This window comes from Peromyscus californicus, unplaced genomic scaffold (genome assembly GCF_007827085.1).
Source record: "Peromyscus californicus insignis strain IS unplaced genomic scaffold, ASM782708v3 Scaffold_9__1_contigs__length_137607984, whole genome shotgun sequence".
NCBI classification, from domain to species: domain Eukaryota; kingdom Metazoa; phylum Chordata; class Mammalia; order Rodentia; family Cricetidae; genus Peromyscus; species Peromyscus californicus.
The window spans coordinates 35,303,586-35,329,122 of record NW_026294617.1 but is presented as its reverse complement, the minus strand read 5'-3'; the positions used below and the strand labels follow the sequence as shown (position 1 = coordinate 35,329,122).

Genomic DNA, 25,537 nt, shown 5'->3' with positions numbered 1-25,537 from the left:
AATCAACTGTAAATATTTACTCCCTGTTCATATTTTAGTCTTAATTTTTTTAAATCATCCTAAATACAATGGCTTTCAAATTAGCTAAGTATAAGAAATATTAGCTGGGCAATGGTGTTGCATGCCCTTAATCCCAGCACTCAGGAGGCAGAGCCAGGCTTATCTCTGAGTTCAAGGCCAGCTGATCTACAAGAATGAGTTCCAGGATAGCCAGGGCTACACAGAGAAACCCTGTCTCAGAAAATAAATAAATTTTAAAGAGAGAGAGAGAGAGAGAGAGAGAGAGAGAGAGAGAGAGAGAGAGAGAGAGAGAGAGAGAGAGAAATATCAGCTGATTCCAATGTACACTGCAACAATACATTTTCTAAATAAGGTCATTGCCAGTCATATGTCTTATCTACTAAGTCTAACAATGCCAGTTTTAATTGACTTTCAACTTCCTTTGATTCCATATTCTTTGTGCTGTTAGAACTGGTAAATGTACTGTCTGCAAATGTAGTTGCCATACTTGCCTTTTGATAGCTAGGACTCTGTTGACCCTCCTAAATCATGATTAAATCCTGCATCAGAGCAAAGAAAAGCAGTTCTGACCTGTGGGACCTGGCCTTGGTGTTTCCGGGAGCTGGTCTGGAGGTCACAGCTAAGCCAGGGTGCTCTTGAGCTGAACATAAACATCACAGAGCACCATCATCTGTGATGTCACAATAGACAGTTTAATAATTTGATCTAAGCTCAGACAAAAGCAAGGTCATGAAACACTAAACACCCCCTCTCCTGGCTGAAGTGGGTAAATGCTGCTTCCTTACAGCCTTAGTTTGCTGTTGAAACAGTTGTTAAATAGCCAGTCCCCAATAGCCTGTTTACAGCAGATACCACTGCACAGCAGTCTTCCTTCTTGAGTCATGAAATTCGGCAAATCCCTTTACCAAGGTCTTGATCCTACAATTAGTCCTTTGCCATTCCGGCCCCCAGAGTTTCCACTCCTCTTCCCTTACAGTGAGCAGTCAGCCTGTGGTTCTGTTGCAGGTGCCATTGTGACATCTAGAGCCCAATTTCTGTGAATAGTGACCTGTACCTAAATGGAGATGGGAAAGACTTTTGTAAACTGTAAAGTTATATTAAGATGCTAATATGTTTTCATTGATTTCTAGGCTTGGGTTCTGATTTTTCAGAAACACAATCCAAACCCACAAGTATTTAGCATTCTTTTAAAATATATTCAGTGGCTGTGTGGTGGTGCACGCCTTTAGTCCCAACACTCGGGAGGCAGAAGCAGGTGCATCTACAAAACAAGTTCCAGGACAGCCAGGGCTGTTACACAAAGAAACCCTGTCTGGAAATAAATTATATTCCATGAGCATATGTACTTCTGACATATCAGGACACAGTGAGATTTACCATTTGCTTGGAAAAAGTGTGGTGGCCTCAAAAAGAAGCTCCTTCTTGGCAAATTTCTGATGCCTGGTGGCACTGGTAAATAGCACCCTTAGCCTTCCTTGAAAAGTAGTCATGGACCCATAGCCAATGTGAGAAGTAAATAAAGTTTGCTTTTTTCTGCTTTTTTATTATCATTATTTGTGGTAGAGTTTTAAATTATATGTACCAATACAATAGAATAGGCCTTTTACATTTTGTAATATTACCGTGCTGTGTGTGCTGAGGACATTATTGTAATTTATTCTTTCATTATTAGGGTAGCTATTGGAATTATTGGAATGGATGTATTTACAGTCAACTGTAAACCCGTAGTGCTGAGGGGTGGGGCTAGAAATGAACCAACCCCATAGATGAGTATCTCCTGGCACCAGGGATACTGTCCCTCAAAACACTGTTTGGAAAAAGATCCCGGGTTTCTAAATCTCTTGGTACCATATGGAAAACATGCTGGCTTGTGATTGTGCTTTATGTAAACATTTTAATATAGGATCCCTAAAATCCAGAGGCTCCCCGAAGGGGATTAAAGCTAATCTCCTTTCTCTATTGCTGCAGTGGATTAACTGTGCGCTCTCTGGCTGCTCTGCTCCCCGGAGGCTACAACAAAAAGGCCCTGTGCTCCTCCAACAATCTTCGGAATTGGGAGTTGTAATTGGAGATTTTCGGGAGGTTGGAGGGTTCTAAGGTTGAATATTTCGTGATGTGTATTTCTTAAAGAAATCCTTTTATAAACTCCCAGAAAATCTCAACTCAATAGAAAGAAATTGGAGTACAATCAAAAGGAAGCTCCGTCCTGTTTTAGAAATGTGTGCCCGGCTAAAAGCTCCCGAGCTCTGCGTAAAATTCGTGCTGTGTTTCAGTAAATCAGAGTATAGCCTGGTTAACTTCTCTCATGATCTTTTTAATTTTTTCAGTTTTCCCAATTTATTGTTTGGATATGTTAAATTACTTTTTAGGAGAAGGAAGCAGCTCGCCATTTTTAATGTTTTTGGCCATTGTTTTTCTCCAAATGTCAGACTTCTGAAAACCTAAAGCGTGCTCGTCGGTGTTTAGAATGAACTTTCCTAGGTTGTTTTGTTGTTGTTTGTCTTTTTGTCAAGCCCAAGTTGTTTAAGACACTTTTCAGATGTGAATACAACGAACATTTCGGAGAGGAAACGAGGAAACCCGCGCTCGGTGCAGCGCTGCGGCGGCGCAAGGGTTAAGGGAGCGGTTCGAACCCGCGGGCGGGCGCGGGGGATCTGAGGAGGGCCCCGGGGGCTGGAGGCGCCGGCTAGCGCGGACCCTCCAATAAACACAAAGGAGGGCCTGGGGAATAGAAACCCAAATCCACTTGTAATCGTACAAGAGATTCGGGCATAATTACTTGAGCAACCTAGATTAAGATTGATGAGCCTTTAAAGTGGCGCTCCAGACCGACCGCCTCGCCCCTTGGAGGAAGGGAAAAAAAAAATTCCCGCAGGCCGATGAGGACCCAACTCCGCTGCCGCACCCGGAGCTGGGGCCGTCTTGCTGATCTGCTAAGGCAGTCAGACCGCTGAAGGCGACCCCACTTAGTCTGCTGCAGGCCAGACTCCATAAGCCCTACCAAAGCCGGCCTAGGCCTCAGGGTCTCCCCTCAGAAATAGCTGGGCTCCGCCGGACCGCTGGCTCCGCGAGCTTTCCCGGCTCAGCCGGGGCCTGCCTGCGTGGTGCGGGTGCGCGCAAGACTCCCCCTGATCCCGGTCTCCTGCTGTGTACCGCAAAGGGCGGGCATTATTGCCTAGGTTCTGTTGCTGGCTCCCTAGAACCTAAAAGGCATCAACAAAGCCCACGTTAATTCTAAATTTCTTGTCCTATGTTTAGACCAATATGGAGAAGAGGGATTTCAAGTAAACCCCCCCTTGAATCAGTATTATAATTGAGGAAATTCGAAGTGAGCACTCCACTCGGGTGCGCACACTTTCCAAAAATCTATTGAATCCTAATTTCTCTGGATTCAAAAGCTGAGAAATTGCGCTTTCCACTCCCTTTTCCAAGAATGGTTTTGTTTCAGCGTTCTTCTCACATTTTCATCTTTGGTGTGCTCTGGTAAGAAAATGACGGCCAAGATTTTCGTTATTTTCTTCAGAAGAACCCCGGTAGCTTTATATTCCCACCTTAGGACGCCAAAATTAAAACAATCCTTCCATAAAATGCTAGCCCTTGGGATTTGTATACTTAGCCGCTTTCCCCTTTCGCCTCTATCACCTCTCCTTGGAGTAGAGACGCTGCCAAAAGGATTGACTTATGAGATGGTTGGTCTTCGGAAGCATTAGGAGAGCAAGTGATGTTCTTTGGAGAACGGGGCACCAAGGATGCATCCGTTCTGCTCTGCATTTGTAAGTCGAATTAAGGCAGTGCCTCACCAACCATGTATATTTCTAGGCAGAGGTTGGAAACTGGCATGTTATGGGTCTCTTATTCAACACCCTGAACTCTTGAGTTTTTATAAAATTACTCTAGTCTCGTTTTAAGGTACCGTATAAATGCTAAACAGACCTTACCTAACATGAAAAGACCTTGCATAGCATAGGCACCATTTTTCCTAGTATATCTTTAAAAACAAGACCAGGCCATACTCTCTGGAAGGGACTTTGGGAGCACCAGAGAGGCCCAGCCTGACTCACTGCCCCTGTCTTGCAGGCCCTGTAGTTCTCAGCACCCCTGCCCAGCTCATCGCTCCCGTGGTGGTGGCCAAGGGAACTCTCTCCATCACCACGACAGAAATCTACTTTGAGGTAGACGAAGATGATGCTGCCTTCAAGAAGATCGACACAAAAGTGAGTTCGAGTGGCTGCAGCGCATTGGTGGCTTGGATGGCAGAATGTGGTTTTCAGTTTTGCTTGGTTTTAAATGACTGGAGAGGTATACATATTCTCATCTTTCTTATAGAAAATAAAATGAATGAAATAACACATGATCTATTTCAGAATTGAAGACTGGATTAATGAGCTTAAATCCTAAACTTAAGTAACAGAGCATGTGCATTTGAGCAGTCTTCCTATGTGCCTTTGTGTGTACTTAGGCAGATTTGGTGTTTAAGCCAGTTGTTCTCAGATCACTCTGGGGCACAGTGTCTCAGTTCCTGGGAACACTAGGACAGATCTTGTGAAATTTTGTGTTAACATCACATTTAATTTCCAAAAGTATATATTGCAATATGAATTATTATGTATTGAAAGGTTATAAGGAAACTGGGGCAGGGGCCATTTGCATATAATTTCATTTCCATTATTACATCCATTTTTCATCTCCTGAATTAAATGGATTTTACATATGGATTTAAAAGGCAGAAAAGCAGGTTCTTTATAAGCTTTGATTTAAATGTACACACACAGCATACTCTAGTACTCACATTCCATTCCAGAAGGTGCACATTTGGAGCTTTGGAATGGCATACATGTTGGCTAAATCTTATCTTGTGGGTTTTAGCTCCCCTGACCATCAGAGAAAGCCTACAGCACAGCACCCTTCTGAGATGCATTTCACTAGTTTCTTATTTATGTCACTATAAGATTTGTAGATTTCTTCTGAGGGTAAGAGGTTGAGATAATGGGGTGTTCTACTGTCATTTTGAAAAGATCTTTAAGTCACTTCAAAAGCTGTTCTAAAATAGTCAGACTTGAGCCTTATTGTTTATATTTAAGTTTTATGCAGAAATGGAACAGTATAGAACATTATTTATAAATGAGCAAAGGAAATTCTGAAGTTTATTGCCACCCGAATGAACTAATGCAGAGCCTTAGTGTCAGGCCTCTCAGCACTTGTTGATCAGGGAGAAATAACCAAAGCCACGGTGTAAGGAGGGAGTGTGCAGTGCTTAAACAGGGAAGAACTTGTTTTGATGGTTTGCCATTAGCTTTCCTGTGCAGTAAGAATGAATTGTGGTTTTCTGATCAGTTTCTTCCAATAACCCTTGTCGTGTTAAAATAGGGTGATAAAGTATATTGCTTAAAAGATACGTTCATTGTATTGTTTAGATTTCATACATAAACTTTAAAGTTTTTATTATGACTTTAAGTTAATTTTCTCAGAATTTGCTGCTTTTAAACTCAGTAATCTCTATTGCCATGATAGGTTTTCCCCTTATATTGTCAAAAAGCTACAGAAATACTAACCAGAAGCAAGGTCTCAAAAGTAGATTATAAATGTGTCAGTTGTAGAAACGAACCATCTAGTAAATTAGAAACTGAGGAAATGGATATTTTCTATAGCTATTCAAAAAAGAGCCCCTTTAATGTGTATTTTTAGTGATTTTATTAGCCTGTTAGTCAAAATGTTTAAAATACTAGTTGATTTTAAAAAGGAAGCATTAGCTCTTCTGACAGAAAACAATTTAAAAATGAGACACAACAATTGGGTATTTTACTTCATTTATTATCTTCTAATTAAATAAAATCAGCAACAGAAATTAAAATCTAAATCACAAAAGTAATTATCCAGTGTATTTCAAGTGCATTTTCAAATATATATAATTCAGATATTCAAGCGTTATTATATAAGCTGAATTCAAATTTCTTTGAATATATTTAAATAACATTTCAAGTATACTTACGGAATGTTAGAACAAGCAATATATTTGAAACAAAATGTAAACTTTTTTTTTAAGTTCAGACACTTCACAGACAGGTTAAGTAACAGGAGGAAATCTACCTTTAAATGCATCTCTGTTCATGGAAAGTGTCTGGAAGTTTCCAAATGGCAATTTCAGTTCTGTTCACCAAATCACAAAACACCAACATCCACACTTTCAAAGACAACATGAGATCACAATTTTTTGTTACAAATCAAAATATACATTACTCGCTCCTTCCGTTCCTTCCGATGGCACATCCAGGTCGTGTTTACTGGAAGGCAGATGCGCCTAAGTCTCAAGATTGCTATAATCCTTTGATGGAGTTGGCCACGGTCTTGCATTGTTGCCCTGCTGTTTTCGGGTTTTGTGTACTTACTTTTCAGGGGAGATGGGAGATGCCTGCTTAAAGATACTTGTGGGTGTAGGTTTCCCCCTGTGTTTCCCTACTCCATTCCCTCCTCTTAGGGGTGTGTGAGATGATGCATGAATGTTGTGCTGTTACTCCTTCTGAAGGAAGAGACTGTTTGCACTGTCTCAGGAAATACTAAATAGGAATCAACCAGGAAGTTTTCATTTCGTCGGGACTTTGAGAAGAGTGATCTTGTCGGCCCTGGATTAGATCATCCTCTAGAGTTTTTCCAAACTTTTGGGGTTGGTCAGGATCTCTCTTGCCAGTCGCCACGTTTGTTTAGCAGCGTTTTCCAGAGCCGAGTGCGGTTTGCCTTGAAACAGATCTAAGTTCGGTAAGAAGTAGTGGGGACACCGCCGACACTGCAGGCATGAGATGAGCTGCAGCAGAATTCCGTTCAGCCGGTCGCCCAGGCAAGATTCGTCCCAGTCCGACTCCCGGGGATGCTTCTCACACTCGTAAGACACCAGAGTCTTCATGTGGTAGTTGTTGAGGGGCTGGCCTGGCAACTCCAGGTGGCGGTCGCGGAGGGTTTTCAGGATAGAGAGACATTTCTTCCTGCAGCCCCCCATTTGCAGTCTGTTCTCAGCCTCTGCAAACTGCAGCACCCAAGCGTCGCTCTCCGCGGAGCTCTGCTTGCCGGCCAGGGAGTGGCACTCCTTGGACAACAGATTGAACCCCTCGGCCTTGACCTCTGCCACGCGGTTGGGTCCTGGCCAGGGGATGTGGGGAAGCGGCCAGTGGGCAGCACTCCGCGGCCAGATCCCGGTGCATTTAAAGGCCGGGGTGATCTGCACCACGTACCTATCGCGGATTCTCAGTTTCACTTCGCTCGTGTCAGCCACCATCTTTACTACATCCCTGTAGCTACACTTGTCCACCGCCTGAGCCACCAGCGTCTGAAACCTGGAGCGGATTTTGCGTGCCGAGAGGTAGCCAGAGGCGGTGATGAATTCCACCCAGAGGGACATGCTCCTCTTGCGCCCGTCGCTCAGCTTCAGCACCGCGCAGCCAGGCAGTGAGCCGTCGTCCACGAAGTTAAACACCCCCATCTGGTTCAGATAGAGTACCACCTCGAACTCGGTGGGAGAGATGACCTCCAGGCCCTCATAGCGGTTGTCCATCTCGTTGAGGGAGCTGATGAAGCGCGGTTCCTGCACCTCCACCTCCTTCAGGACGTCGGAGACCACTTTGCAGACTTCCCGGATGGTTTTGGCGATGGCAGCTTTCCTGGCCTGGCATTTCTCGTTGTAGTACTTATTCAGGTGGTAGACCAGCTTGGCCTGGGCCGCGATCATGTTGGGGCAGAGATCCGGATTGTACACCGGAGTCTCACAATAAGCTGTGGGATCCAATGCGGCTGCTAGCGCTGGAGCCAACTTCGGTGGTGAAAGGGGGCCACGCGCAAAAGGCACCGAGCCTCTCTCTCGGACAGGCTGCAGTGGGGGCCGCCCTGCCCTGCCGGCCTTTTATCCGCGAGCCTAGCCGGTCTTAAAGTGAAAGGCTGCACTCTCCCCCTCTCTCCTCCGTTAAAGAATCCGTGTCTGAGAGAGACGCTTGGAGAGAGCACCTTCTCAATAAAAACAAAAGTTGCGCTGAATCCCAGCAAAGCTCTTCCAGTAGTCAAAATAGTCACCCCTTTCCGTATTTATTTACGTTTTCCCGTAATCATTGTGTGTGCAGGACTGTTAATCAGACGGAGGAAAAAATGTGCCGAGTGTGTGTCCGGGTGAGTGTGTGTCTGTCAGAAGAAGCTGCTGTTGGTTTGTGTAAAAGCCCAGATGCACTCGTGTGGAAATTATAAAGGCAGGGCCAGGCAGGCGGGCGGCCAATCGCCACTGGGCTCGTCACGACAGCCTCCCCCAGCTTCAGCCCGGCTAATTAATCCCCCCTCGTGGATAGAGGCACAGAAACCAAAGGTAGGAAGCTGCTGCCGGCAGAAAACCATCCAGGCCACCTAGACAGGTTGGAAAGCAAGAGGAAATCTGGCTTTGGTATAACTTGAAGCATATTTACACTTGGAAAAGACTTGGCTAAGAGAAGTGGCTCTCTGTGCTGTAAAGCCTGCTTGTCTGTTCACCTCCGATGAGCTATCCAGGTGGGCGAATGGTCATCCTCCAATTAGTGAAGTCAACGGGGCTTTCTAGAAGAAAGTCACTAACTTGCATTTAGAGTAAGGTAATTAATACCCGTTAATCCTTGGGGTCTTCTGAATGCAAGTTAGAAGTTTGCTTCTTAACAGACTGATGGCTTCAGACGGAGAAGTCCTCCAGTTTTTCTCCATGTTGGGTGTTCCCAATCAGAACACTTTTCCAAACCTTAGGCAGAACCTGTTCTCTTTTTACCTAGGTTTCCCCCTTTTCATTCGCTGAGAGGAATCTGAAAATTACTGCAGAGTGCGGTAGATATTATCTACCCAGTTAAAAGAGGGGTGATTAGAACAAGTTCACCTGTCTGCAGTTCCCTGTGTCTGTAGGTAGGCTGGCCAGTGCTAAAATAACAAACAGCAGTGAGGGCTGTATGCTCTTTCGGGAGTACTTCCCACAAGATCTCTGGGATTTAGATGGGCTGTATTGGACAGAAGGCCCTAGAAGATTCACAGAAGTGGGCTTTACACTGAGAACTTGAAGGTGTGGCGTTCAGCCTTGGCTGCTCCTGCAGGCTTAAAGACAGATCTCCCATTTCAGGTATCCTTAGTGGTGGCCAACAGTAGGTTCCTAATCTTATGGGATTTCATAATTTGCTTATGGGAAGATGGCCAACGTCTTCAAAAATTAATTTGTAACCATTCAGGTTTGGGTTTGTCTGTTTGTTTGTTTTAATTTGTTTCATTCTGGAAATTTTCAAAGACATGAACCTTTCTAAATTTTGGAACCCTAAGGAGGTGTTTTAGGGAGCTCCTCCTCCTTCCCAGACCATCACCAGATGAGCCCTCAGTGCACATGAACTAAAGAATGAGTGGCTAGGGCTTGCGTAGTTTTCAGTTGCCTGCCTTTAGTGCGGAGGTCTGTTTGTTTCCTATTAAGAGAATTTCCAGTGTAAGGCTACAGGAGCACCTGTGTAAGCACTTTTAATGGACTCCTGTTGAGGACTCCCAACTTTTAAGCATCACGGGGCCACCTCTAATGTAGTTTCTTGTTACCCAAGAGTGATAGATTCCGATTTAGATTAAATTAGTGCGTAACATTTGGGGCTTACGATGGCCGTCTATTCCATTCCCCCAAGACATTGTGTTCCCTCGGGAGGGTGGACTAGGGACTCTCAAAACCCCTCCCCAGTTTGCAGGCGTCGCGGGTGAACGCACTGCTACCTTTTGGCAGCTCTGAAGAGGCGGTGGAGGAGGCAACCCAGAGCGCCAGACCAACAAGAAAGAACTGTGCTGCAAGGAGCGGCTGCTGGGGACGCGCGGGTCATCAGGGTGGGGTGCGGCAGACAACCTCTCCCCGCGGCCTTTGCGCCTTCCCCAGCTCTCTTCCTTGGTTCATCTGTTCTCAGGCTAACTGTAAAGCTGTCTGGGTGTCTGGGTGTCCCCACTCTCCTCCAGTGCTGCAAACCACACTCGGTGTCCTTGTACCACTCTGCTCTCGCCGCCTCCCCGCCCTCGAGTGGCTCGGTCCTAGTGTGACCTGTTCTCGGGCTTCATTGCAACCCAGGGATACTTGGCCCTGACCTTCCTGGGAGATCGCGCGCCGGATGCCTCACCCCGCCTATGGGGCTCGAGGTAGCTCCAATGCCGAGGCCCTAGTAGTTCCCTATGTCCGACAGTGGGATTCAAGATACCATGGCCGCCGACTGCAGCCTGGCGCAGGTGGCGCATCTTTCTGGGCTCGCTGTGCGGCTTAATTGGGTTAAAGCGAAGCTAAACACCGAAGCACTTTGTGCAAACTAATTGATGCAACCGAGGCCCTTCCCTAACGATTTTTCACTTGAAAAGCAAGAGAACCACGAAAGTCGTTACTCCTAGAGTGTTGCAGGGTAGTGAGGCCTCGGGTTTCTGGAAGGCCAGGCCCGCCGGGCGTCCTGAAGCACCCACCACGCCCGGTGCTGACAGTGATTTACATAAAACTGGACTCTCGGCGGCTATTGTCGCCGTAGGTTGACCCGGCGGCTTAGAATAACACTAGCTTGTCTTTCTAGCTGCCGCTACCCGGATCGTCTGCTACCCTGAGCCCGGGAAATGAACTGCGCCTGTAGCTGAATCCTTTCCGCAATCTCAATACTCCTCGTTGTAGAAAGAAAGCTAAACAGCACTGATGGCTGCTTCTTTCCCTCCATGCTTTCTTTAATTGAATTGCCCGTGGAGAGGAATTAAAATTAACGATGTATTTTTGTGTAATTCACCTGATTTTAATCGAGGTTTTGGCATTCGATATATTTTGTACTGGTAAATTATTAACTCCTTGATAGTAATTTTAATTTAAAAAATCATTCGACCTATTGGATTGTTTGAACTGGTGATGTTATACAGAAGTGATATAAAATCTGTTTTATTATGTGAAAAGTCTGTATAAGAACTGGATTGATGCCAGTCGATTTTTTAAATACAGTGTTACGGAGTATCAGAAGAAAAGCTGTGTGTGTCTCGTGTTTTAAGACATAAATGGTGAATTGTTTTCAGTGCTATGCATGTAGGCATCCTTGACATGAGCTAATAATAGAACGATAATTGAAGAAAAGTGACCTAATTGGAGGGAAAAGAAATACCCAAGAATCTCATGATGTGACCACTGAGATGCCTGCATTGGAATGGTGTTTAGGGTTTAACTAAGGCAGCCTGGATTTAAAATATTCCAGTTAGGGAAAACAAATCTAGCTAAGACACAAGCCTGTTATCATAACATCTAGCCATATTTGTGAAGGTAAAACCAATGTTGTGAACTTAAGCACTCGGAACAGGGCTAATAGTAAGGACAAGACAACTGTTTCTGAAGTGTGCTTCCTGAGTGACTGTCCCGGTGGGGGTGCACTTCCATCGCCTGTGAAAAGCCATGCATGCAGCCTCCTACAAGGAGGTCAAGAAAAACTGCATTGTGTTCAGAAGTGTAGGAGCCTAGGGTTTCTAGGGCGGTTGTTGTTGTTTTCTTTTGTGTTTAAATGACTATTTAAACTCAAATTTCAAGTTCACTGACTTCACCAGTGGCAGCCTTCTGGAAGCTCATAAGGAATGTGAGTGAGCAGTTACGGTGCTCACTTACACACGGTCCTCCGTATTTTCATTATCTGCCAGCAGCTAGTTTATTCACAACTGTTCATGAACTTAAAGTTTATTTTTTAATATGTGCTTATTACTCTGGAGACTTTAAAAGAATATGAAGTTGTTTCTATTAAATTATTTATCTCTACTGCTGGAGTGGCTTTGAAGGCTCATCATGTGCATCTGATTTCTTCCCTTCTCTCTTTTCTAAAAATGGACCCAGGCTACTTTAACTGTTTCTTTCTTCCAGACACAATATATTCCCCCCTTTACACTAGAGAAATTAAAGACAGATATTTGTGCAGGGTTTTCTTTATGTGTCAGATTAAATAACCTGAAATGGGGAGGGGTTCTAGTAATTTGATGGCATTTATATCTTTCTTCCTATTGTGACTTCTGGTATAAAAGCACTTAAACAAAATAGCTTGAAAGTTTCAGGGATTTCTTAAAGTTATTATTTTGTTTTTGAAAGTCAGGTTCATTACAAAGTCAGGCAGGAGATTAAGGTCAGTGTTTGCATGACATAGACCTGTTCTGTTTCTTCAATCTGAGCACCCTGGCTTGAATGATGGAGTCCATTGCCTCAGTGTTCTTTGTTACCCTGGTGCACAGTTCTATAGTCACATTTGTAGTGGCAAATACTTTTTTATACACTATTCCTTAGTGTTGCCATTAGTAAGAGTTGAAAAGAAAAGTAACTTAGAGATTAAAGATGCTAGTTGGAAGTAGAGGTCTAAGGATCACCACCCCTGCTTGATTGACAGCCAGACTTTTCCTTTTATAGATAAGGGAGTTAAAAGTTCAGCTTGTATATGTAATCCTCTCAGTTTCCTCTCTTCATTTGAATATGTGCGTAGAGGTGCAGGATATTTCAAGTTGCTTTTGTAAGTTGGGGCAGAGCTGGGGAAGAAAAAAAGAGATTGAGGGAAAACTTACCAATGAAAACAGTTTTTTTTCTGTCCATAATGAATTATGTCTCTGATTTCTTCCAATTGTCTTTGGACAATGGGATTTACATTCACTTGAGTTTTGTGGAATGATGATCTCTCTGTCCTTCCTCAGAACCCTTGGTAACATCCCCAGGTTCATTATGACAAAACTAAAATTGTTTTTGTTAAATCTCAGCCTGAATTCTTCATTCAGATATCACAGAAATAAGTAGACAGGATAAATGGACTCATCACTTCATTTTTTTTCCCTATGAACAAATGAAAACAAGGACCCCCTCCCACACACACAACAAACAACAAACCTGAATTTACAGGATTTTGTATATGTGACTGCAGCCCCAGTGCTCTGAGTAGGCTGCGTTTTTATTACACTTGGAGAAACAGTGGAACCAGGTGTGATCAGCTTGTTAATCTAGACCGCACTGCTGTTATTATCACTTCATATACTGTGATGATTAAACCACTGAAAATATTCAGCATGACCTTGAGACTGTAATATGGTTTCTACCTAATCAACTTCCAAATGAGGGCTTATCAAAAATAATCTCTCCCTTTTGTTATTTAGTGTTTGGAGCTTTTTTTTTTTTTTTAGTGAACAAAGCATTCCTATAAATTGGGCTTTATTGTAATTTTCAGTAATTATTAACTAAAGTGCTAATTTAAAGTAATTATATCACAGAAAATGATCACCTCTTACAACATTTATGTAGTGACAAATATTTTATAGAAAAGGGGACATTATTATACAAATAGGAATTGTCTTGTACATACAGGTATAGATGGTAAATGTTTGCAAACAGACTCCCTATATAATATTTTGTTTTCCCTTCTGGCTATACTCACTATACTAAGTATGTAAATTTTAGTTTACCAGTGTGTACTATTTCCTAAAAGCACAATTTTTTGTATAGTGGTGTGTTAAAAATATCAAGTGAAAAGTAGAATTGATAAACAGTACTTTTAAATCTTTATAACCTTTTTTATTTTATCTGAATAAAAAATTAAAATCAAGAGCATAATTTAAAAGTATTTATTAAATAAAAATTGAGGATCCTGTTAAGTAAAAACACTAGCTTTACTTTGGTATGAAATCTGCTTCATAAAGTTGGGTGTAGGGCTGAAGAGATGACTCAGCAGCTAAGGGCAGTCAATGACTACTCTTCTAAAAGACCTAGGTTCAATTCCCAGTGCCCACGTGGTGACTCAAAACCACTCACACACATAAAATAAAATAAAAATAACTTTAAAAAATACAGTTGGGTATATTGAACTATAATTTGCAAATAGTACTATTCCAATCTGTGAAGTTTTCATATGAATGTACCATCCTGTGAACTCTCAAATGAATTAGCAATATTTGAGGCATATTTGTTATTTAACATCTTTATGGCAAAAGAAAGAAATCTCCCCAACTGTCAGTATTTGTATTTTACTTTGAAGTTGCTTTAATCTTTCTTTTACATGATCTAAGGTGAGACTATGAAGTAATTGCAGCTAATACTAAATAATGCATGCACATTCTTGCATCACATTGCTCAGAACCAAGTTTCGTATAAATGCACACTGTTACTTAAATTTAGATGGTCAAGAACACCAAACAAAGAATTAGTAAAATGTCCACATAGGGACATTTTTGTTAATGCTGCTGCTCTCCCAGATAGCTCTAGTGGAACTTGTAACTAGTCTTTAATCCCCCCAAGATACACAAATTATTTAAAAGCTTTCTGTTTTATATTTTTATTTGCAATTAAAAAAGAAATTTTAATGTTACACAAGCTTATTAAATAACATTATTATTTAATGTTACAGGCCTATTAAGAAAAAAGTTATTGCTTTCTTAACAATCTTAAACCATTTTTAGCACACATTCTTTTCAGTGTTTATAAAATAGCCTGCACATGCACACATTCATACACGAACGCACACACACAACCATAGTATTTCGGATAGTAAAAGATTGAATTGGCTTTTTGTGTTTTTACATGAATCTGCCAAAAGGAAACAGGGACTAAATATAGACTTTATTTTCAGGAACATTCCATAATGTTTGTTGTTTTGTTTTTTTTTTAAGATTTATTTTTATTTATGTGAATGTATGTGTGTGTGTGTGTTGTGTGTGTGAGAGAGAGAGACAGAGAGACAGAGAGAATGTATGCCGTGTGTGTAGGTGCCTGTGAAGTAGTCCAGAAGACAATATCAGATGCCCCGGAACTGGATTACAGGCAATTGTGAGGTGCCTGATGTGGGTGCTGGGAACCGAACTAAGGGTTTCTACAGGAGCCGCAAGCACTCATCCTTAAAACTTTCTCTTCAGCCCCCATGGACCAGTTCTTACCAGTTTTCAGTAATACTTTCATAGATTGCTGGCAAATGGATTTAAAAACTACTAAATAGAAATTCAACAATTTCTGTCTAGTCACATGCATATCAGTGCTGTACACTTTTTGTTATAAGATCAAGAAGCTTAAATGTCAGTAGCTATTCTGTTCATGAAAAACCTATACTTCTCAGACATTCACCTATATTGATAACTACCCATGCACATAAAAATGTCTTTACGAATTTTAAAGCATTTCCGACTTTTGTGACAGACTAAGGTTACTTTTTTGTAACCTTCACCTGTATTTGATAAGCAGAATGCATAATTCATTGGGGGTGGGTGGGTGTGGGTTTGTTTCTTGGTTGGGGCTTCCTAGTAGGCAGCCCAGTTCTTCATTTGTTTTTCTCTCCACGCTGCATTAGCACGTTTTCCCCTGTGTGCATCTGCCAGCACACAATTTAGCCACGGGCATCTGTAGACCTTGTGGTGATCAGTATTGCAGGCAAAAGCCATATGTGTTTAAATAAAAAAATAATCTCTTTATTTCATTTGCTGTTTTAACTGGATGGATAACTTTTGTGCCTCAAGACAGAAGAAGAAAAAATACAGAAATAATTAATTGCCTCTATTCTTAAGGCAGTTTCATTTCCCCCTCCAATATGGAATGCTTGTCAGCTCTCCTGATAAATGACTGCATGTATTTGCATAGATTTTACATTAACACAAAAATTAGTTTTATTTGTGAAAAACTAGTTTACATAATAATATAAAGTCAGTGTTATTGATTACATTTTTAAGCATGATGACTGTAGAGAGACTGTATGTAACATTCTAACTTTTCAGAGATCTGGTCAACTTGTTCCTTAATTTAAACTTTCTCTTTAATTATTTATATTGCTTTGTATTAACTAGATATAAAAGTGTAGTTATAAAATTTCCAGTTTTAACAAGCATCTTTAAAAGGTATTAACCACAGCCATTTCAGACACATAGCACATAGTAGCAATCATTTGGATAAAAGATTACTTTAAACTTTACCAGGGAATTTTTTGAAAATATTCATTATGAACTGCATACATTTCAAAATATTGGAGGAGCATGTCATGGAACTGGTCTAATTTTGATAATCATGTTATCCCAAGAGGACACACCATATTGGATATATGTAGTTGAACTCTTTCCTGGGAAGTAATTTCTAATGTATCTAAGAACCATCCTCTCCTCTGTTGTTCCATTTCCTTAAATGTATTTGATTGAATACCTTAACCCAGTCTTAACATAGAATTAAAAACAGCAACAGCAACAGCAACAAAAACAAACAACACAAAAAAAACCCCACTATCCTCGAGCTGTCTGGGTTCTGAAAAGAGTCCCCATCTAAGCGGCAGGCAGGAAGCGGATGATATGGCATCATGTTGTCTAGAGGCAGCCTGCTAATTACATGCCGTCCTTGTATTATCCATGTTGTGGAAAATGCAAGTATGTTCAGTGCTGTTAGTTACATCACAAAGCTTTTCATACAGTACACTGGATCCTCAAGAAACAGACTGACTATACTGAAAGGCAACCCAAACCCAGAGTATCTCTGCCACTTCTTGATTCCAGGCCACCCTGGGTGCCAGCTGTCACAGCTCAGCTAATGATGACAAATGCCCCTCTCTATGCAGATTGCCGAGCTTGCAGGCTGCTGTGAGGCAACCAGATTACCTTTCTTCAGATAGTAACTTAACCTTTTAAGCTCATGTCAAAATCAAATGATTGGCTGTGATAGTTTCAATATCTGTATCTTTAAAAAACCAAAATCAAAGTAACACCTTATGATGCTATGAAATTTGTTTCACTGTATGATTGGCAGCCTTCACCTTGGATGCTATAATGTTCTTAGTGAGATCTATGTGGGATATAAGGCACAGCCAGTCTCAAGAATATGTATTTGAACCAGCTTTAAATCAAGTAATAGGAATAATTGAGAAAAGCTAATTCTGTGAAATTCTGGGGGAAAAATGTGTTCTCTTTTTCTCTTCATATGAATGTTGGAGCCTCTCCTTCTGTGTATAGACCCTGCATGCTCCAAATGAGTGGATGATTATTCTTTATACTTAAGTCAACACGAGAGGTGGGGTGGAGAACAATACTCAGTGAATGTACGATCTCATTCAGTCTGCAAAAGAAATGTTAGGCCCCACAATTGAAGAAACCAAGATTGAGAAGGTTAAGAGTCTTACCAAGGGTCACACAAACAGTTTCAGAGCCAGGTTGGTCTGACAGTGGCTAGTGTTGGCTCTACAGCATGTGGACTACATTACAAAGACAAGTATGTGTGGATTCATGTACTTCCTGGTATTCTTTGTAGCAGCAGATGCTGTGGTAAGTATTCTGAAAAGAAAACTAGAAGCCTGCTTTCAGGATACATTAGCTTAAGGATATGATCAATGAGTTTTAAACTCCATATTATATAATTCTTAATATGCTATAAACTTCAATTTTATAACTTGTTAGTCTTCCACATGGGGAAAATATTTAGGAAGGATATATACTATTAAATGAATATAAAATTGTACTAATTCACCCAAAGATCTATTTCCTTCTAAAACCAGTTGATATTCATAGGTAGGCCTAGTGACATGACTAGGTAGCTAAAGGCATTTGCTGCCTGGCCTGATGACAAGAGTGTGATCCCCAAGATCCAAACAGTAGAGAAAGAAAATTTACTCCTGTAAGTTGTACTTTGTATTTCACATGTGCTCTATAATGCACATGTCCCACCCCATACACACAAAATAAATAAATATAAACATAAAAGTAAAAACAAAGTTAATGGGCTGTATCTTTATAAAAAGAGAAGTTTAGAAATAATTGCTTCAATGATTATTTGCAAAAGTATCTATATACTTCTGTAGGGTTCTGTTATTCATATTGTGTCACTCTGTGATATCAATGAGCTATGTAAGCCAAAATAATATATAGCTTTTTGCAAGACTCATTGAAAACTTCCTTTCATCATTAAAGTGAAGCCCTCTCCAAGAATGCTATATAGCCAGGTATACTGGCCCAGAGCTGTGTATCATCCTATCACCTAGGAAGCTGAAACAGGAAGAATTCATTGAATTCAGCCTGGCCTTATAGCAAATCCCAGGCCCTGCATCATCAGCCCCTGTCTCAAATCAAAATCAAATCAGAACAAAGCTTTGGGAGCCCCAGGTGCTTCACCCCCAACCCCCCATCAAATGTGAGGATTGTTTTCAGTGATAGACATCTGTCTATTATGTTGTAAAATTTTCATATATATTTTAATTATGATACTTAGAATTTCCAGTAAAACTAATGCTTAGCATATGTAAATGCATATAAAACTTCAAGTGAACATTTTGTTATACCATACCATGCAATTAGTATGAGGAAGAATAAACTTTGCCTCATGAGTCCAACATTCTCTCTCAGGGCAGAAGAGAAATTTAAGGGAGTTCTGTGGCCCCTCCTTAGGCTATATGTCTCCTCTGTTACCCAGCATGACTCTCCAGTCCCTCTGCTGAGAAGGAGCCCATCACCCACCCACATTCACTAACAAGCAATTCTTAGGAACCTCTTCCTGATATAGGACCAAAGTCCCTCCTTGAAAAGCTTACCTTTTAGTAAGGATTTTTCCCCTACAGTCTTATTCTTTTAACAGAAGGAAGCCCTTTAAAGTAAGCATGATCAACCACCCCATTACAGCTTTTTTTACTCTATAGTAGTCTTTGGTGAGAACTGCTCTTGATAATGATCTCTTCCTGAGCCAGTGATGTGTGGTCCAGCACTCACTCAAGATGCTGGATAATGGCTGGAGAGCCACAGCTCCCGTTGAGCACCATTGTCATGGGGGATAAGCCCATCCTCTGAAATACACCGTGCCACTAAGCTGTGAGGTCTGGGATTAATTGTAGTAAATGTATTCTCAACTAGTGATATTTTCAGTTTATAATGAGTTTATTGGAATGCAGGTCCATTGCCTGTCAATAATAACTATATGTCAGATATCAGATTGAATATACTTGTACCCTTTAGTCTTTGTATTGATACCGTGTTTCATCATAGCCACTCCTCTGTTCAAGACCCAAACTTCTACATATGGCTTTTGGTAAATATGATGACTGACTGGAGTATATTACTCCCAAATGAACTGGGGACTGTAGAGCAGCTTTCAATAAGTGAGACATTTAAATCAACTTTGGGTACTACCAAAACCCTGTTGCTAAATGCTGTGCATAAATATCTGTGGGGGTGTGTGTGCGCACGTGCATGCATAGTGTGTGTATGTATGATATATGTCTGGGTGTTATCTGAGTACAGGGATACATGTTCCATGGGCATTTGTGTGAAAGTCAGAGGACCACCTCAGGTGTTAATCCCTGAACTCCCACCTTGTTAAGAGACAGGATCTTTTTGTTGTTCCCTGATGTATAAACACCAATATCCTATTGGTTTAACATATGTATCTAGAATATTTTTTTGAGATAGAGTTTCTTTGTTACATAATCCTGGCTGTCTTGGAACTTGCTATGTAAACCAGGCTGACCTCAAACAAAGATCCTCCTGTCCCTGCCTCCTGAGTGCTGGTGTTAAAGGCATGCACCATCACACCAGCTGTAACTAGAATTCTAAGTGTATGACTTTTGTTTTTTTCCAACGCAGTTTATCTTGCCACTTTTAGGTATTTTTCCTAGGTTTGACTGAGAATAAGTTTTATATTATTATTTTGAGTAAGAACAAGTATAACAGCTCTTTCTAAAAATCTGTGAAAGTCTACAAATACAGTGTCCATAGCAAAACAGAATCTAGCTTAAATAAATTTAATGTATCAACTTATCCTAGGTATAGAAAGAACTCAATATGTAGACAGATTAAATTCACTAACTATTCCTTGTCAAATACTTTAAATTCTGGGCTGGGGAAATACATAAAGTACTTTCTGGGCAAGCATGAAAACCTGAGTTCAAGCTTACGAACATCCATAAAAAGCTAGGCATGGTGACACATACCTTTAGTCCCAGCACTCGTGAGGCAGGGACAGGTGGATCTCTGTGAGTTTGAGACTACCCTGGTCTACAGAGCTAGTTCTAGGACAGCCAAGGCTACACAGAGAAACCCTGTCTCAAAAAAAAGAAAAAAGCCAGGCATGGTGGAATATGCTTGTAGTTCTGCACTGGGGATGCTGGGACAGGCAGATCCCTGAACATAGACCACGAGGTAAGTCAGGCTAATAAGAGAACTGACTCAGAAAACACAGTGGCCAGCACCGGAGGAATGCTGCCTGACCTCTGGTCTCTTCATGCACGGTGCACATTGTATGTGGATGTGGTGATATTGTGTTCCCCAAAATATTGTGCACCCTAATAAACTTATCTGGGGTCAGAGAACAGAACAGCCACTAGATATAGAGGCCAGAAAATGGTGGCACACACACCTTTAATCCTAGCATTCCAGAGGCAGAGATCCATCTGGATCTCTGTGAGTTCAAAGCCACACTGGAAACAGCCAGGCATGGTGACTCACGCCTTTAATCCCAGGAAGTGATGGCAGAAAGCAGAAAGGTATATAAGGCGTGAAAACCAGGAACTAGAGCTGGTTAAGCTTGTAGGCTTTTAGCAGCAGTTCAGCTGAGATCCATTTGGATATGAGAACTCAGAGGCTTCTAGTCTGAGGAAACAGCATCAGCTGAGGAACTGGCGAGGTGAGGAAGCTGTGGCTTGTTCTGCTTCTCTGATCTTCCAGCATTCACTCCAATACCTGGCTCAGGTTTGTTTTTATTAATAAGACCATTTAAGACTCATGCTACATGTGGACCCACACATATGAAACACACACACAGATGCTTAAAATTCTAACCTAGTTTCTCATGTTTTTATCAGAATGTACATCCCATTTGGCGTGAAGCATATATTTTGACCTGAATCACCTTTTCTGCCAATAGCTTTTGTGTCTATAAACAGAATCATCAGGTTTTATACATGTTTAATGCACAGAAAAGCAAGTCAACTTTAAATACAAATGAAGAGCACCCAGAGCATACAAAGTACTATAGGAATCCTATGTGTGTTGGCCTGGTACTGCTTTCATTTGGAAATAGTAACAACAGTTTTGAAATCATTTAACGTGAGTGGAGTAAATGCTTGTAAAAAGTGATCTAGTTAATGAGTTAAAGACAACATGAAATCCTTTAAACTATGGAACATCTCACTCTCAGCCTTGTGTGGTGGCCCTCTAGTCTTCTCTGTATGTCTACTGTTAAAGTGAGGCCTGAAAACTTTATTCTTTTTTAAATTTTATTCATTCATTTATTTATCTGTTGGAGGTGGGCTTGCATGTAGGCCATGTCACACATAGAGGTCAGATGATAACTCAAGGGAGTCACAGTGGGTTCTCCTGCTGTGTAGAAGATTCATCTGCCCTGGAATCTATGCCATCATCAGCTTTGAGGTGAGCACCTCTCTCTGTGAGCCATCCTGCCAAGGTAGTCTTCCCAACAGGACCCTTGCACTGAATCATTTTCTTGCAGTACATTGCTTGAGTTGACTATCAGCATGCCAGAGTCAGATGGTAAGTAGAGAGCCAAAGGGCCTCCAGTGGGCTGAGTTGTTTAGAAGATGCACTGGAGTATTAAATAGTAAGAAACAAGTAAACAATAAAATGCAAAAACATATTCCACATCTCTAGGTTTCTGTGTGTTTAAAAAAAGGCAAAAATCCCAATCCCATTTATACTCACTTTTTTTTTAAAGATTTATTTATTTATTTGTTTGTTTATTTATTTATTTGTTTGTTTATTATGTATACAGTGTTCTGCTGGCATACATGCCTACACACCAGAAGAGAACACCAGATCTCATTATAGATGGCTGTGAGCCACTATGTGGTTGCTGGGAATTGAACTCAGGACCTCTGGAAGAGCAACCAGTACTCCTAACCTCTGAGCCACTTCTCCAGCCCTATACTCACTTTTTATGAACATAATTTACGTTTAAAATCCTGATTTTCTGCTAGAAGTGAATTCATGTTTTTATTTGCCAACCCCCCCTAACTAAAATAAAATTACTATTTTTTTTTATTTATTTTTGAGACAATATCTTTGTGTAGGCCTGGCTGTCCTGAAATCTGCTATATAGACTAGGCTGGCCCTGGACTCACAGAGATCTGCCTGCCTCTGCTTCCCAAGTACTGGGATAGTTGTGTGTGCTACTGTACCTGGGTCAGGTGAAATGAGTGCTTTTTCCCCAACGTTATTGTCACTTTTAGGTAAGAACAGAAGGTAGCAGTCTGCCTGAGCTTTGGCTTTGCTGCTGTGTCTTGGGCAGAGAGTAGAGAAGCCCCAACTTTTACAAAAGCAGCCTTCAGAGTGTAGAGCTGCCCTTCTGTCTCATCTGGTGGCTTCTGCAGTAAGAGGCATCTCGGTTGTTTTATGAACTCCCTCTCTGTGCTCTGAGGAGTTTATATGTTGCCCACTCTATTGTGCTTCAGTCCCAGCAGACCCACGCACATTCTGCTGAGCATATTTGGGGGATAATTAGAACTAATGAAGCCTGGAACAGATCTAATTCTCTAAGTGATTTATTCCCATGCTCTTGTCTGATGCCCAAGAATTCTCCAGATCATGATCTAGCCCATTTATTTTGTTCCGAGCTTTGTGTTGTCACAGCTATTCTGTTTTTAAGTTGGTGTGTTTGTTGCTTTTCATAGACATTAGAAATACATCGGGTCCCTAAAAGGCTGAGAAATATGTTTCTGAGGAGGTTTTATGTCACTTCTTCATCCTCAGGGTTAGGGGACTGCCAGCCCTTTGCTGCCTTTTGTTTGTGTTTAGACCTCAGGATGCCCATGGCACCTGTGAGTAGATGAACCAGATAGGAAGCCTGGGGTAGTCAGTCTCTATCAGAACAGGTACTGGGAAGTGAAACCTTCAAGGGAAATAAGTGGAAATCATTAATGAAGTATTTCTGTTGCTGATATAGGTTTCCCAAGGAAGTTGGGAGGGTTTTAGAAGCTATGGGGATGGCCTTCATTTCAGAGGTCGGTTTCATTAGCAGGGCTTCACTGTGTTGGCAGAGCTCAGAGTGACATTTCTCCACATGCCCTCACCAAGTAGCCAGTGATTCAGTGGCCTGTAACACTTTAAATCCCATCAGCTAGCTTTCCTTTCCTGTTATAACTGCTTCAGTGAGTGGCACTTGTGTTAGGAAGGTTAAGATCTTGGTGGCTTACTAAGGGCATACTAGACCAAGGACAGACAGAGTTGCCAACAGAAGAAGGCTATAAAGATAGTGAAGCAGTGCTACAGTAAGTAAGATGCCCAAGTCTTTGCAGGTAGCTTTTGTAGCCTGTGTACTTGTACTGTGTACTGTGCACTTGTACTCCTCTTGCCAAAGAATCAGAGCAGAATTTTTTAAGAATTGGCACTTTTATGTATTGACCCCTGTCTGTGATATTCTCCATACTCTGTACTTGAGATAATAAACAGCTTAAGGGCAAAGACCAGTTTATTGCATTCACTGAAATACCTTCATCAGTAAAGTTCACCAAGCAGGCTGCTTAAAGAGTATTGATGGTCCTAAGATACCGGCTTACTCCTTTGATAAATGTCAGTCTTAACTGTACACCCGAGCCTATAGCTTCTTCTCATCATATGCCACTCCTCTGCCTGGAAGGCAGCCAAACACTCAAATAACTCATCTTCGGACCTTGGTAGGAAAAGTCATCTGCACATTTTTATCTCATTTACAAAGACAAGGGCTGTGGTAGAAGAGTTGCCATTAATGACTTCCCCCTGTATTGTAGATGTCCTACGAGCTGCTTGTACTTTTGTCCTCTCAAAAGACTGTGGAGTGGACACTGCTGCCTCTTTCCTATTGGTAAGACCCTGAGACACAGGGCAACCCAGTAACTCCTATACCCTTTCAAAGCTGGGCATCTGCAAATTTGTGATTTTTATCCATGTCTGCTGCCTCCACAGCCCAGGCCCCACTATCTTGGTTCATATACTAAACCTCTCTAAGTTTGTTTTCTCATATGCAAGATAAAGATAAGAATATCTAGATGGTGAGGTTATTGTACAGATTAAATTAATATACATCAAATGCTTAGACTATTTTAAAACTTGTTTTTCCCCAATCCACACAGTACCTAACAGCTAGTATTCAGCATTTCTGAATCTAGATCCCAGTACTTATCAAGACTGTCTCCTGGGTGAATATTTGCTAAATGTCTAATTAAGGTAGTAGTATCTATCTTGTTCTTAGTTGAAGACTTTGTTAATTCTACTAACTATTTTAACCATTTACTGCAATGTTTGTAAAATGAGTAAAGTTTTCATTCCTGCTCTCCAGAAACCCTGGTAACTACACTGATAACTCTCAAATTTGCATCTCCATCCAAAACCTTTTCTCCACAGTCCAAGCTCATTTGTCCTGTGGTCTCCACATTCTCTCCCATATCTAAGACACATTTCAGACTGATATCCAAGCTGACTGCCCATACTCCACAAGTGGCAATTCCTTTGTTTTCATACCACATATGCACAGCACCAATATACCCACTTAGACCAACATTTTAGCCACCATTTTCTCTTAAGTGGCATCTCTTCCCTCCCTCCCTCCCTCTCTCTCTTCCTTCCTTGCTGTGTGTGTGTGTCTGTCTGTCTGTCTGTGTGCATGCCCACTAAAATAAGCATGAGTGTTCATGCACACACATGCAAACACCAGATCAGGTTGTTGGTGTCTTCCACTTGTTCTCTGCCTTGCTTCCTTGAGACAGGGTCTCTCACTAAACCAGAAGTGCAACTTTTCAGCTATGTTGGATGACTTGCAAGTGCTCAAGATTGTCTATCCCCACCTCTCACCCCAGTGCCAGCCGACATCCTGTCTTCCCCACTTCCTGCAATACCCTTTATTCCCATTTCTCAACATAGCAGCTAGAATGAAGGAGTGAAAACATGGCTGCAGAACGACTGAGAGTTTACTTCTTCATCCATAGGCACAAGGCAGTGAGAGCTACCTGGGACTGGATGAGTCTTTGAAACCTCAAAGCCTAGCCCCAGGGACATACCTACTCCAACAAAGCCACACCTCCCAATCCTTCCTCAACAGTCCCATGAACTGGGGACCAAGTATTCAAATTTATGAGCCGATGGGGCCATTTACATTCAAACCAGCACACCCCTCTGTCTGTTTGCCTTTGGATTTTCACTGGAAGAACTGCATTTCTTCCTCATCTGAATGCTCTTCCTTCTCAGGCTTTAACCTCACTTGACTCCCTGGGGTTAGTTGTGTGGAGTTGAGCACTGTTGAGATCTAAGTTCAATTTGGTTTGGTTTTTGTTTGTTTGTTTGTTTGTTTTTGTTTTTCAATTTTGTGTACATTGCTGTTTTGCCTGCATTCATATCTGTGTGAGGGTGGAACTGGAGTTAGAGACAGTTGAGAGCTGCCGTGTGAGTGCTGGGAATGGAACTCAGGTTCTCTGGAAAAACAGTCAGTGCTCTTAACTGCTCAACTATCTCTTCAAAACTGTCTTAAGTTCCTAAACTGTGACAAGCAGATGACTTTTCATTTGTCCCTTACCCCCAAACTCTAGCAGAGGACTGTACACATATGAGGATCTCTGTACAA

At 41.6% G+C, this 25,537-nt stretch overlaps 2 protein-coding genes across 7 annotated transcripts in view; one reads left to right on the top strand and one right to left on the bottom strand.

The window, feature by feature from the left end:
- Nbea (neurobeachin) overlaps window positions 1–25,537 on the top strand; it is a 558,359-nt gene that overhangs the window by 381,678 nt on the left and 151,144 nt on the right. For all 6 annotated transcript variants that reach the window (XM_052730144.1, XM_052730145.1, XM_052730143.1 and 3 more), the window contains one exon: window positions 4,099–4,235. In XM_052730144.1, the coding sequence (XP_052586104.1) occupies window positions 4,099–4,235 (137 nt within the window). The remainder of the gene's footprint in view (window positions 1–4,098; window positions 4,236–25,537) is intronic.
- Window positions 6,339–11,125, bottom strand: Mab21l1 (mab-21 like 1). Its single transcript, XM_052730149.1, has one exon. It carries the CDS (start codon window positions 7,736–7,738, stop codon window positions 6,659–6,661), a length of 1,080 nt encoding a protein of 359 aa, XP_052586109.1. The 5' UTR covers window positions 7,739–11,125; the 3' UTR covers window positions 6,339–6,658.